At 51.8% G+C, this 12,896-nt stretch overlaps 1 protein-coding gene across 4 annotated transcripts in view; it reads right to left on the minus strand.

Annotated features, from left to right (window-relative positions):
• The window catches only part of PKD1 (polycystin 1, transient receptor potential channel interacting), a 47,968-nt gene extending 42,228 nt beyond the window's left edge, over positions 1-5,740 (minus strand). For all 4 annotated transcript variants that reach the window (XM_068525122.1, XM_068525121.1, XM_068525120.1 and 1 more), the window contains exon 1: positions 5,313-5,740. In XM_068525122.1, the coding sequence (XP_068381223.1) occupies positions 5,313-5,527 (215 nt within the window). In that variant the 5' untranslated portion in view covers positions 5,528-5,740. The remainder of the gene's footprint in view (positions 1-5,312) is intronic.
• Between the last annotated feature and the right edge of the window lie 7,156 nt (positions 5,741-12,896).

A 12,896-nucleotide genomic window follows, 5' to 3' on the forward strand; every position in this document is an offset into this window, starting at 1 on the left:
AGAGCATTTTCATCCCCCCAAACAGAAACCCCACAATGCTTGGCCACAATCCCCCACCCCCATCCCCCATCCCCCATCCCAGCTGTAGACACTAGTCTGCTTGTGCCTACATGGATTGGCCTGTTCTGGACATTTCTTATCAGTGCAATCATGCAACATGTGGCTTTTTGTGTCTGGCTTCTTTCACTGAACATGTTTTCAAGGCTCATCCATGTTGTAGCATGTATCAGTACTTCATTCTTCTTCATGGCTGAATAATATTTCATGAACAGACCACATTCTGTGTATCTATTCATCTCTTGATAGACACTTGAGTTGTTTCCACCTTCCAGGTACTATGAATAATGCTGCTATGGACACTTGTGTACAAGTTTTTGTGTGGACGTAGGTTTCGTGTCTCTTGGGTGTACATACACCTGGGAGGAGAATGGCTGGGCCCTATGCTAAATCTACGCTTAGCTTAATCTTCTGAGGAGCTGCCATACTGTTTTCCAAAGTGCCGCCCCATCCTACATCCCCACCAGCCGTGCAAGAGGATTCCAATTTCTCCACGTTCTCACCAACACTCCTTATTGTCTGTCTTTTGGTGACAGCCATCCCAGTGGGTGTGAAATGGTATCTCACTGTAATTTTGATTTGCATTTCCCTGAAAGCTAGACACTGAGCATCTTTTCATGTGCTTATTGGTCATTTGTGTATCTCCTTTGGAGATTGGTCTGTTCAGATCCTTTGCCCATTTTTTAGCATTGAGTCATAAGGGTTTTTATGTATTCTAGCTACAAGTCCTTCATCAGATAGATGGTTTGCATATGTTTTCCCCACCCTGCAGTCGTTTTGCAGGTGTGTTCACCCTCCTGGATGGTGGCTGTCCTCACTGCTCCCAGCTACTGCCTGGCTCCTGAGGGTTACTGGCACTGGGAATGCTCTGGTGTTGGTCCCTTCATGTCCCCAGGTGTCACAGATGAAGCTGAAGCCTCCCCATTCACCTGCCTGACCTGCCAGGGGACCTCATACAGAAGGCAGTGTGTGCCCCCTTGTCCACAGTTCAGACAAATCTGCAGTCTGTGTCTTACCACAAAACTAATGTTACATGTGCACTTAGTCTGCATTTCCAAGTGCCAGCTATCATATGCAGCTCAGGGAATGTGAGGGTGAGACCAGCTGGGTACGCAGGACACCCAGGGCCTCCTGTAACCCACTGTCTCCACGCCCCAGCTAGTGTTCTTTCTAGAAGATGCCAATCATGACGCTTCTCTCCTGGGTCCTTCAATGGGGGAGCAGCTGCCCCCCTGCTCTCTCGATAGAGTCCCCACCTCCCACCCCTCCATCACCTGGCACCTCTGAGACTCTACCAGGCTGTCCCCTCTATCTGGGACGCTCTCTCCCAGCCCCTGCATGACTCCTGCGTGAGCACTGAGTCTTGGCTTCAATGTCACCTACACTGGGGATCCTTCCAGGGAGCCCCTCCGAAACGGCCTCCTCCCCATCATCTGTCTTTTGGTTTAACACTGGCTCCGCTGTCATAAAAGCCTGAGACGTGGGCCTTGGAGACCCCTGGCACAGGGCCAGGCACACAGCAGCCAGGCCCTCCCTCTGGTGAGGGCTCAGAGACAGGCCCCTCCGCTGCCCCGCCAGCCCTCAAGGCAGCCACGTGCATGACACCTACAGTCTAACACGTTACACACACGCCAGGCCCACGCCAAGCCCAGGGGTCTATTCCCCGATGTCCACTTTCCCTCACACCCATGTCCTGTGCAGGCCCCGGGGGCTGAGTCTCCCAGAGACTCCCATATTATTTAGGGGCACAGGCGAGGAAGGGCAAGGCCCTGGGTGCCCCCAGCCAATGGAAGACCCTAAGGCCCCAAAATTTTAATCAGCGAACCAAGTGCCTATTGAGTCCCTGCTCTGAGCCTAGCCCTAGACCCAAACATTCACAAGACAGTACGAGGCCCACTTTGGGCCCCTGGCCAAAATTAGCAGCTCACATCAAATGAAAAGCTGTCGGCCAAAAGCAACCACACCTGAAAATGATTGACAGCACCTGGAGCAGTGTTGTCACATCTAGAACTCTCTATGCCGTCCCGTCCAACACGGTAGCCCGCTGGCTCTGTGGCTCGAGCACTTGAAATGTGGCTCACCATACAACACAGCTCTGGACCCGACCATCAATGTACAGGAAGAACACCAAGGGCAGAGGGACACACAGAGACACAATCCAAAAGCCAGGTGCCGTCGGAGCCGGTTTCTTCAATAAATCGCACAAGAGGAAACAGATGGAAGGAAAGCCTACACATCCACAGAGATTTAAAAGACATCAACTAACCGCACTGCCACTGCGTGGACCTTACTTGGGTCCTAATTCAATCTACTAAAAAAACTGAGACAACCACAAATTTGAACACACTGGACATGCAAAGTTATCAGGGAATTATGCACTGTTTTAGGTGTGATCGAGGTGTCACCATACATTCCAAAATGCTTACAGATCAAAAGTAGGATGGCTGGAATTTGCTTCCAAAATGGGTTGGGGTGGGGTGGAGGTGTGGAGGGGCAGGCCAGGCCACAGGGCAGTGGGTCCATGAGGTTCATCACACTATTCCTCCCACTTTCGTGTATGTTCAAACTCTCCAAGATAAAAGCTTTAAAAATAGGAGAGCAACAAGATTTTACTGAGTAACGTCATATTTTTCAGGCTGTCATTTCCCAGCAGCATCACTTAACCCAAGAAAGGCTGCGGTCTCAGAACCCTGGGCCATCCTGCATGCCGAGGCCCAGGGGCCCCGAATCCCCCACCAGCCAGCCCCTGTCCTCCCACCCAAGTCTGGACACAGCTGTCCTGCCGCACCTCAGGCTGGCCAAGGAGTCTCAAATGGAGGGGTGGCTGCGAGACACTGATGACAGAGACGCCAGGCCTGAGCCCGCTAGAGGAGGCTGCTGGTGACACCCAGGAGGCAGGGGTACTGGGGCCCCTGGACACGCACACCCTCACCCGGGAGGCTCCCTGGCATCTCTGAGCTCAGCCCTGCTCCCTTGGAGAAGAGAAGGCTCACCCATCTCCTGCTCCCTGAGGAGGGGGTTTGCAGGGTGGACGGGCAGAATGGCTGGGGCAGCCCACAGAGCACAGATGGTGGCCTGAGGGACCGGGGTGAGGGGGCCTTAACATTTGCACCCAAGGGCCCAGTTTACCATTTTGCACCCAGTCCTCTGGAAATCTCCCAGAGGCAGCTTCAGAGTGTCAACAAGAACATGAAGTCTCCTCTATTCCCCATCCCCCTCCTCCCAGAGTTCCATCATCACATGCTGCAGGGTCAGCAACCCTGGGAATCCTGCTGGCTCAGGCCAGGCCACCAGCTCCCTGGACCTCCAAAACCCAAGACCAGAGCCTAAGGGGACACATGCAAGGCAACAGGCTCAGGCTCTGTTGCTATGCCTGGGAGCCTGCACCCTGCTGCAGGCCCCTGGCCAAGCTACCAGTACCGTTTATTTCCTGGACAGCTCCTGGAGGCCAGCACGCCGCCAGGTGATGAGGAAGCGGGAATAACCAGCAGGAGCTGGGGCCTGACCCCCCAGCAGCTCTCAGCCCACGAGAGACGTATGTAACCTTATTCACAGCATTGAGAAACAAGGAGTGGGGTGGATCCAAAACGACTGTGTGGGCACTGGCTGCAGGCCGGAAGCCCACCTCCACAGAGACAGCCGTGATGGCAAACACTTAAGCTGGCAGGGAGCAAGATGACAGCATGGCCCCATAGCTCCCAGCCGCTGCCGCTGGAGAACCTGGTTGCCCCCAACCCCCAGCCCCAACCCCCAGCAAAGCCCCAAGGAAGACCCGTCCAGGAGAAGCACCCACCCCTGCCCCACCCGCCAACATCCAAACTCATCTGAACACTGACCATGAGGGTCCCCCTGATAAAAGGTGGCCACACACTGGAGTCACCCAGGGAACATTACAAAACCAAATCCCAGGTTTAATAAGCCTGGGGATGTTAAACCCCCACCAAGGGATTCCAGCATGCAGCCAGGGAGTGATGGAGTCCTGGCTTAGGTGTCTGGAAGTACCCAAACGGGGCTGGAGGGATGTGGATAAGCAGGCCCTGAGCCTGTCCCCATCTCTGGGGACAACCATCTGAAAATCTCAGTCCCCTGAATCCCTTTCAATCCAACCCTCAGCTCCTCACAGTCAAACCCTGCCTCTGCCATGTACTGGCTGTTACTTGCTACTTGTGCTTGGACAAATCACATCACCATCACCTCTGGGCTGTTTTCTCATCTGTAAAATGGGCATCTTCACTGTACCTCACCTCAGAGGGTTAGGATGAGGGTTATGTGTGACAATTCACAACCAGAGCTTGGCACAGGGCCGGGCTGGAGGCAAGCTCTCCATAAAGACTGCCTGTTATTATTCCTGCCAAAATGCAAACCTGACAATGGCTTTTCAGCGTTTTAAACCCCTTCATGGCCATGCTACACCTCTACTGTTCCCAGGATAACATCAGAACGCTAAACTGCACAAATGAGGCCCTTCATGACGCCAGCCCACCACCCATCCTGCTCCCACTCCCTCACACTACCCCTTCCCCCCCACAGTTGCCACACTGGAGGTGTACCCCTACACCCACGTTCGACCAAGTCCAGCCTCCAGGCCTTTGCACACATGGTTCCCTCCTCCCTTCCCCTAAACCCACCTTCCTGCCCCTCAAGTAACAGGCCAATTCTTACACATCCATCAAATTCTTGTCCACCCCCTCCGGAGAGCCTTCCCTGTCATCCCAGATAGAGCTCTCCACCTCCTAGCTTCCTACTCCTGGGCTCCCAAGTGCTGGGTATGCCCCCAGGCCAAGCCGCATCCTATTAGTCTCTAATTAGCGTTTAAGTGTTTTTCAGAGACCTTCCCGCCCCGCCTCCGCACGATGCTACAGGCCCCCAGTCAGCTGGCGTTAGCGGAGCCCCACCAGGTGGTGCGATGTCTCCGCCTGCACAGAATCCGGTATTTTCCTATTTCCCTCTGGCTGAGGCCAGGCGGGCTGAGAGCCGGCCCCGGTCCCAGGTTTTCCTTATTTAGTCGGGCCGACCTCACTGCGCTGGAGCCTCGCCCTGGGAGAGGCCTGGCCCGCACTCCGTTTCCCCTTCTAGAGGCCGGGGACGCGCCCACGCCCTGTGAGGCCCGCCAGGCCGGCGGCCTGCCCGGCCGGCCTCTCCCCGAAGGGTGCAGGCGCCCCGCGCCCCGCCGGGCCCCGGCCGCCGCCAGTCCTTGCGCCCGCCGGGCGCCATGGCAACCGCCCGGCCCGCGTCGCGAGCGGTGGGTTACTCACAGCGCTGTGGCGTCCGCGGGGATGCGCAGCGCGGGCCCGAGCGTCCGCAGTCCGCGGCCGGAGCAGTTGACGCGGCAGGCGGCGCCGGGCGCCGGGCCGCAGAGGCAGGGGGGCGCGCACGGTCCGCAGCCGCGCCCGGGGACCCCCGCCAGCGCCCCGAGCCACAGGCCCAGGCCCAAGGCGAGCGCCAGGCGGGCGGGCGCGGCGGGCGGCATCGTCAGGGCAGCGCAAGCATGGCCCCGGCCCGGTCCCGAGGCCCCGAGCCCGCCCGGCCTCGGAGGCCTCGGCTCAGGCTGGGCCCGCGCACGGCATGGCTGGGCACGGGAGGGGGATCTGGCGGCGGCCGCGGCCTGTCTGCCTGCGCGACGCCCGCTCGGCACCCTGGCCCGACTCTGGATCCACGGCCGTCCGCTCGCGCGCTGGCGCTGCAGTGCGGGCCGGCCGCCGGCTCCTCCTCCTCCCGGCGCGGAGCGGGGCGGGGGCACCCTTAGGCCCCGCCCCCTGCTCGGCCCTGTTGGGCGCGGCGAGGGGCGAGCGCCAGGGCGGAGCGCCCCAAGGCTCCGCCTTTCGTTCTGCAGCGTGGGGGCCGGTGGGGCGGGGCTAGATGGGCGGGGCGCCTGGAGCTCCTCCCTTCGCACCAAGCAGTGGGCCGGGCCTCGGGCTCTGCTCCCCAGGGAGCGGCGGCCTAGGTCTGCGCTCTTCCACCTCCACGCCGCGTGTGCGCCTCCCAGACCTCACCCAGCGCCAGAGCAGTCACAAAACTGAAAACACCAGCCGGGACCTCCGAGCGACCGTTAACGCGCGCTCATCCACTCCCAGCGCCTCTGTCCATCTCCGCCACCGCGGTTTCCAGAACGCCTGGCACACAGTAGGCACTCACTATATGCGCATCGCCTCCTCTCGTGGAGTTACCAGGGCGCCGGCGAGGAGTGATGGCTAGCTCTCGCTGTCACGGTGGTGACGCCCAAGTTGGGCCTCACCTGGGCGGTGAAGTTCAGCATCCCGGCCTCCCGCCGGCCGCTGGGCATGAGGCTGCGCTCTGCGAGCCTGGAAGCCCGCGTCCTACCGCTCCGGCCGCAGTTTGCCCGCTCTTTCTTTTCACGGCGCGATGTACTCCGTGCTGTGACTCTGCCAAGGGAGATTTTGTTCCTCTGTGTGCGCAGGATTTAATTACGAAACTAACGCACGTGGTGGGAAGAATCCAAGCCGAACAACATGGATGAACCCTGAAAACATGCTAGAAGCTAGACAAAAAGGACCACATATTATATGATTCCCTTTATTTAAAAATGTCCAAAACAGGCAAATCCATAAAGACAAGAAGTATATTAGTGGCTCCTGGGGCTGGAGGGAGGGGGAATGGGTAGTGACTGCTAATGGGTGTGGGGTTCCTTTTGGGGATGATGAGAATCTTCTGGAATTAGATAGTGGTGATGATTGCACAGCCTTGTAAATATACTAAAATCACTGAATTGTGCTCCTAAAAGGGTGAATTTTATGGTATGTGAATTATATCTCAACTTTTAAAATAATGAAGAAATAATAAAATTGTTCGACCATTGGGCCACGAGTGGATACCTGACCCAAGCTGGTCAGTTGAGTCCCTCCCCCAGAGCCTGGACAGAGTGGTCACAGGGAGGGGGTCCCCAGACCCCCATGTGAGCAAGGCCTCTGTACCACTGTCTGGAGACTTGGTATCAGGCTGCATCCTGAGACTTCCCAGCTTCCTCTCTGTGCTCTGTCTCTGCTTAAGCTAGTTGGAAACCTCAACTAAACCCATAGGTGCTGGGCCATGTCCTGCTGCCACTTGCTGGGGGAGTCCAAGCAGGACCACTGTGGGGCACACTGAAGCTCTGCTATTCACCTGGGCATGAAGCAGCACCCAGATGCCTCCCTTTCTCATCTGGGTAATGAGAATAGTAAACCTACGTTTTAGGGCTGGGGGAAGATCACATCAGCTCAGAGCCAGCTCCCAGGAAAGACCCAAAGAAGAACAGTTCCCCAGCACAGGCACAGGCCAGGGATGAACAGGGAACAGCCTGCCATGTCTCACAGGTCAAACGACCCAGGAGCAGACAGAGGATCTCCAGCCTGTGGCCTGGGGTAGGGGAAGGGGATGGTCCTGCTCCAGCAGCTGTGGTCCATTCTCAAGACTCAGTTCTCACAACCCCCTTTGTCTCCAAATCAGTATCTTGGAGCAGTTTGGGGGAGGGACTTAAGTTAGACATGAGGAGGAACTTCCATCCTAACAGGGAGGGATTGTGAAGCCTGCAAACCTTTTGGGACTCATGAACCTTTTTACACAGAATCACAGAGGGAGTGCTTGGGAACCCAGTTTGGAAACACTGGCATGGGGGCTAAGCCAAGGTGGGGTTGATGGGATGAGACAAGGGGAGGGGGAAGGAGCAGGAGGCCCAAGTGGGAAACAGTCTCAGGACTGGTTGTGGGGGAAATGGGAGAAGGAGGAGGCTCAGATGATGCCCTGCCTGGCGGTTGGGAGCCAGAATGGGTGGAGAAACTGTTTGCTGGGGGAAAATGGGGGATGGGAGGATGTCCCAGGGAAGGAGAGATGTGGAGGGAAAGGTGAGGAGGGGGTTTTGGACAGATGGTGCTGGGGCCACTTGAGAAGGTACCCAGAGCGTAGCTGGAGGTGGGGTGTGAAGCTGGAAGGGGGTTGGTGAGCGTACCTGGGACAGGTGGAAGAATCCAGAGGCAGGGAACTCCAACCTAGAGTTGGGGAGGAGGGAGACCTTAAGGGGAGTCTAAGTGAGACTGCCAGAGAAGTAGAAGGAAACTGAGGCACAGTGTGTGGAAGTTGAGGGAACAGCTACAGGGGAGAAGTCAACAGGGGCTTGGGCTACAGGAACAGAGAGGGGCTGGGCAGGTGCAGCTGGGAGTCCCTCCCTGACCACCCCGCATACTGCACAGGCCCACATGTACCTCCACTTGGGGCTTCCAGAACTCTCTACAGCCTCACACCTCCTGGACTTTCCACATGTTCTTCCCTTTGCTTGGAATGCTTTCCCATCCCACCCCCATGCAGACTCAGCTGAGGTGCCTCCTCCTCCAGGAAGCCTCCCCAGCCCCTATCTCATGCTCATTCACATCACACAGCCATTCAGGGGACACATTTATGAGCTATCTACTGCAAGCCAAGCATTTGTCCCCCAGTTTGTCAATACCCCTACTGGACAGCACTCCTCAGGGTCAACCTGTGCCTCCACCCTGCCATGTTGCTGCACGAAACTGAAGGCATGGTGTTCACCAGTGACCTTTACTGAGGGCACGTTGAGTGGAGGGGCTGGTAGGAAGACATATGCCAGCAGGTTGGTAGCAAGTGAGAGGGTGTAGACATGGCTTGTTTCACTGTTTCTAGAAGATTAGACATGAAAGAAAAGAGAGTCAAGGGACAAGAGAGGGACACAGCAATGGCAAAAGTTTTTTTCTTTTTTTAAATATATTTTTAAAAATATTTTTATTTATGTATTTATTTGGCTGTGCTGGGACTTAGTTGCGGCATGCGAACTCTTTTTTTTTTAATTTTATTTATTTATTTATTTATTTATTTATTTATGGCTGTGTTGGGTCTTCGTTTCTGTGCGAGGGCTTTCTCTAGTTGCAGCAAGTGGGGGCCACTCTTCATTGCGGTGCGTGGGCCTCACTATCGCGGCCTCTCTTGCTGCGGAGCACAGGCTCCAGACGCGCAGGCTCAGCAATTGTGGCTCACGGGCCTAGTCGCTCCGCGGCATGTGAGATCCTCCCAGACCAGGGCTCGAACCTGTGTCCCCTGCATTGGCAGGCAGATTCTCAACTACTGCGCCACCAGGGAAGCCCCCATGCGAACTCTTAGTTGCAGCATGTGGGATCTAGTTCCCTGACCAGGGATTGAACCCAGGCCTCCTGCATTGGGAGCGTGGAGTCTTAGCCACTGGACCACCAGGGAAGTCCCGAAAGTTTTTTCTTAACATGGGAGAGACTTGAACCACTTTCCAGGCTAAGGGAAAAGTGTCAACAGAGAGGGAGAAGCAGACCACAGAGAAAGAAAAAGAGTGTGTGCACAAGGAGTGAAAGGATTACTGGTGAGAACTTCTTGAGAGATTGGAGGGAGGAAACCCACATCCTTCAATTCTTCACCCATTCATTCATTGCCTTATTCCATTGACTCTTCCCAACTCTGCGAGGTGGATTCTATTATTCCCTTTATTAAATGAGGTAACTAAGGCACAGAGAGGTTAAGAAATTTGCCTGGTCACACAGCAGGTAAGTGAAAGGACAGAGATTACTTTCCAAACCCAAGCTTTTAATTCCAGTCAATGACAAACTGATAATATTCAAGGACTCAAGATGAGGGAAGATAAACTCATAAGAGGCAGTGATGTAGGGACTTCCCTGGTGGTCCAGTGGTTAAGAATCTGCCTTCCAATGCAGGGGACACAGGTTTGATCCCTGGTCAGGGAGCTAAGATCCCACATGCTGTGGGGCGACTAAGCCCCCGCACCACAACTACTGAGCCCACACACTCTAGAGCCTGTGTGCTGCAACTACAGAAGCCCATGCACCTGCACACTGCAACGAAAGATCCCGTATGCTGCAACTAAGACCCATCGCAGCCAAATAAATAAATAAATAAATTTATTTTTTAAAAAAAGAGAGACAGTGATGCAAAATGAGCAAAACAGATTAATTATCTAAATGATGGTTTGAAGGTGGTTGTGGAGTAAATGCAATTGTTTGGAAAGGATTTCTAAAATAGAACAGACATAAATATATATACTTTTTTTTTTTGCCACACGGCATGTGGTACCTTAGTTCCCTGACCGGGGATTGAACCTGTACCCCCTCATTGGAAGCACACAGTCTTAACCACTGGACCACCAAGGAAGTCCCCAGGAAAGACATATGTTTAAAGAAGAAAATTAATTATCTTGGATTTTCCTGGTGGCTCAGTGGTTAAGAATCCACCTGCCAATGCAGGGGACATGGGTTCATTCCCTGGTGCAGGAAGATCCCACATGCCGTGGAGCAACTGAGCCCCTGCACCACAACTACTGAGCCTGCACTCTGCCACAACTACTGAAGCCCGCATGCTCTAGGGCCTGTGTGCCACAACTACTGAGCTTGTGTCCTGCAACTACTGAAGCCCGTGCACCTAGAGCCTGTGCTCTGCAACAAGAGAAGCCACCAATGAAGCCAAAAAAATAATAATAATAATAATTATCTGGAAATCAAATTCTGTAGACTATTTCAACAAACCACCCAGTGAGTCAGAGGAAATAAAATGTGCCAAAGATCTTGTCTGATTCAGAGAGTGGGACATTAGAGAGATGTTTAATTCTTGATAAAATATAGACTTAAAAATTTTTATTAATAGTTAATGATAACTATTAACATAAAATAAAGCGGAAAACTAGAGGTGGGGGGAAAGAAACAAGAAAACCTGATCAGCCCAAGCAGGAAAGAATTAAAAAAGGAAACAGTGGATCAGTGTATTAATCAGAACACAAAATAAGACCAAGCATGTGGGTGATCATTATAAATATAAATGAGTTAAATTCCCCTGTTAAAGAGCAAGGATTCTCATAATAAGAAGACACACTAAATCCAGGTAAATGTGGTTTACAGGGACACAGCTAAGACAAATAACCCAGAAGGCTGAGAGTAAAGAAACAGAAAAATAAAGACACAGGAGGGTTGGGTGGCAGTATTAATACTAGAAAAATAGAACCTAAAGCAAAAGATAGTAAATGGGGAAAGAGTCCAATTTTTTTTTACACTAATTAAAGGTATAATCTGTGTAGAACATATAATGAACCATTGTATTCTCAAAAAATAGAACATCAGCACACACAGCTAAACTGTTGAAAACTCACAAAATCATTGTGGAGGCTTTCTTACACCTTCCTTGGAATTTTACAAATCAAGTAGACAATTTTTTAAAAAATTCAGTAAAGATATGGAGAGTTTGAACAGCACAGTTAACAAGTTCTAGTTTATGTAACAGTATTTTGTCAAGTATCTGGAAATGATTAGGCAATAAAATGTCCTTAGGAAACACTGCCCCCTAGAGGTGCTCTGGGTCCTTTCACCTGCTAACTCCACCACATCATGAGTCTAGCCCACAGCTGGAGCTCCCCCAAACCCACCCTAACCCAGGGATGCTCACCTGAGTAGAAGCCTGAAGAGCAATTCGCAGAGAATCTTCAGACAAGGCTGGACATCCTGACGACTCAGATAATTGAAAGGTAAATGTGGAAGTGATGGATATTGTCATTATCTTAATTGCAGTGATGGTTTCATGGGTGTATACTTATGTCAAAACTTATCAAATTGTACACTTAAAAAATGTGCACTTGGGACTTCCCTGGTGGTCTAGTGGGTAAGACTTCACACACCCAATGCAGGGGGACCGGGTTCGATCCCTGATCAGGGAACTAGATCCCACATGCATGCCGTAACTAAGTCTGCATGCTGCAACTAAGAGTCTGCATGCTGGAACGAAGATCCCTCATGGCGCAACTAAGACCCAGCACAGCCAAAATAAATAAATAAAAATAAATAATTTTTTTTTTAATTACTAAGAAACTGGTTAGGTATCAAGGGGAGGTAGAAAGGAACTTGATTAGATACCAAGGGTGGGGGAATTCTTTTTTTTTTTTTAGACACCAATTGTACTTGAACATTTGTTATTTTTATTTTATTTTTAATTTATTTATTTATTTTCGGCTGTGTTGGGTCTTCGTTTCTGTGTGAGGGCTTTCTCTAGTTGTGGCAAGCGGGGGCCACTCTTCATCGCAGTGTGCGGGCCTCTCACTATCGCGGCCTCTCTTTTTGCGGAGCACAGGCTCCAGACATGCAGGCTCAGTAGTTGTGGCTCACGGGCCTGGTTGCTCCGCGGCATGTGGGATCTTCCCAGACCAGGGCTCAAACCCGTGTCCCCTGCATTAGCAGGCAGATTCTCAACCACTGTGCCACCAGGGAAGCCCTAAATATTTTTTTTAAATGTGCAGTTATTGGATGTCAATTAGACCTCAATAAAGTTGTTTCTTAAATATCTAACCACTTACAGTGACATAAAGCAGATCAGTGGTAGCCAGGGGCTGGGGTTGGGGGAGGGAATTACTGCAAAGGGGCATAAGAAATTTTGGGTGACAAAAATGTTTTATAGCATGAGTATGGTGATGCCTAAATAAATATATTTGTCAAAACTCACCAAATTGTTTAGTTAAAAATGGTGAATGTTAGTGTACATAAATTACGCTCCAATAAAGCTGATTTTTAAAAATCTAACCCTGTAGAAATTGAAATACCCTCTTTTAAATCTTTTAACTTTTAGAATTTAACTTTAATAATTTTAAATCAAAATTAAAATCGGATTATTAGAAATGACTAGTAATGAGCATACATCTTATCAAATATCTGGGATGCAAAGTTATATTGATACATGGAGAGAAACTGATAACATTACTTAAAAAAAAATTTTTTTAATATTTATTTATTTATTAATTTATTTGGCTGTGCCGGGTCTTTTTTTTTTTAAACTTTGGGTTTATTTATTTATTTATTTATTTATGGCTGTGTTGGGTC

Source organism: Eschrichtius robustus, chromosome 16, assembly GCF_028021215.1.
Source record: "Eschrichtius robustus isolate mEscRob2 chromosome 16, mEscRob2.pri, whole genome shotgun sequence".
Taxonomy (NCBI): domain Eukaryota; kingdom Metazoa; phylum Chordata; class Mammalia; order Artiodactyla; family Eschrichtiidae; genus Eschrichtius; species Eschrichtius robustus.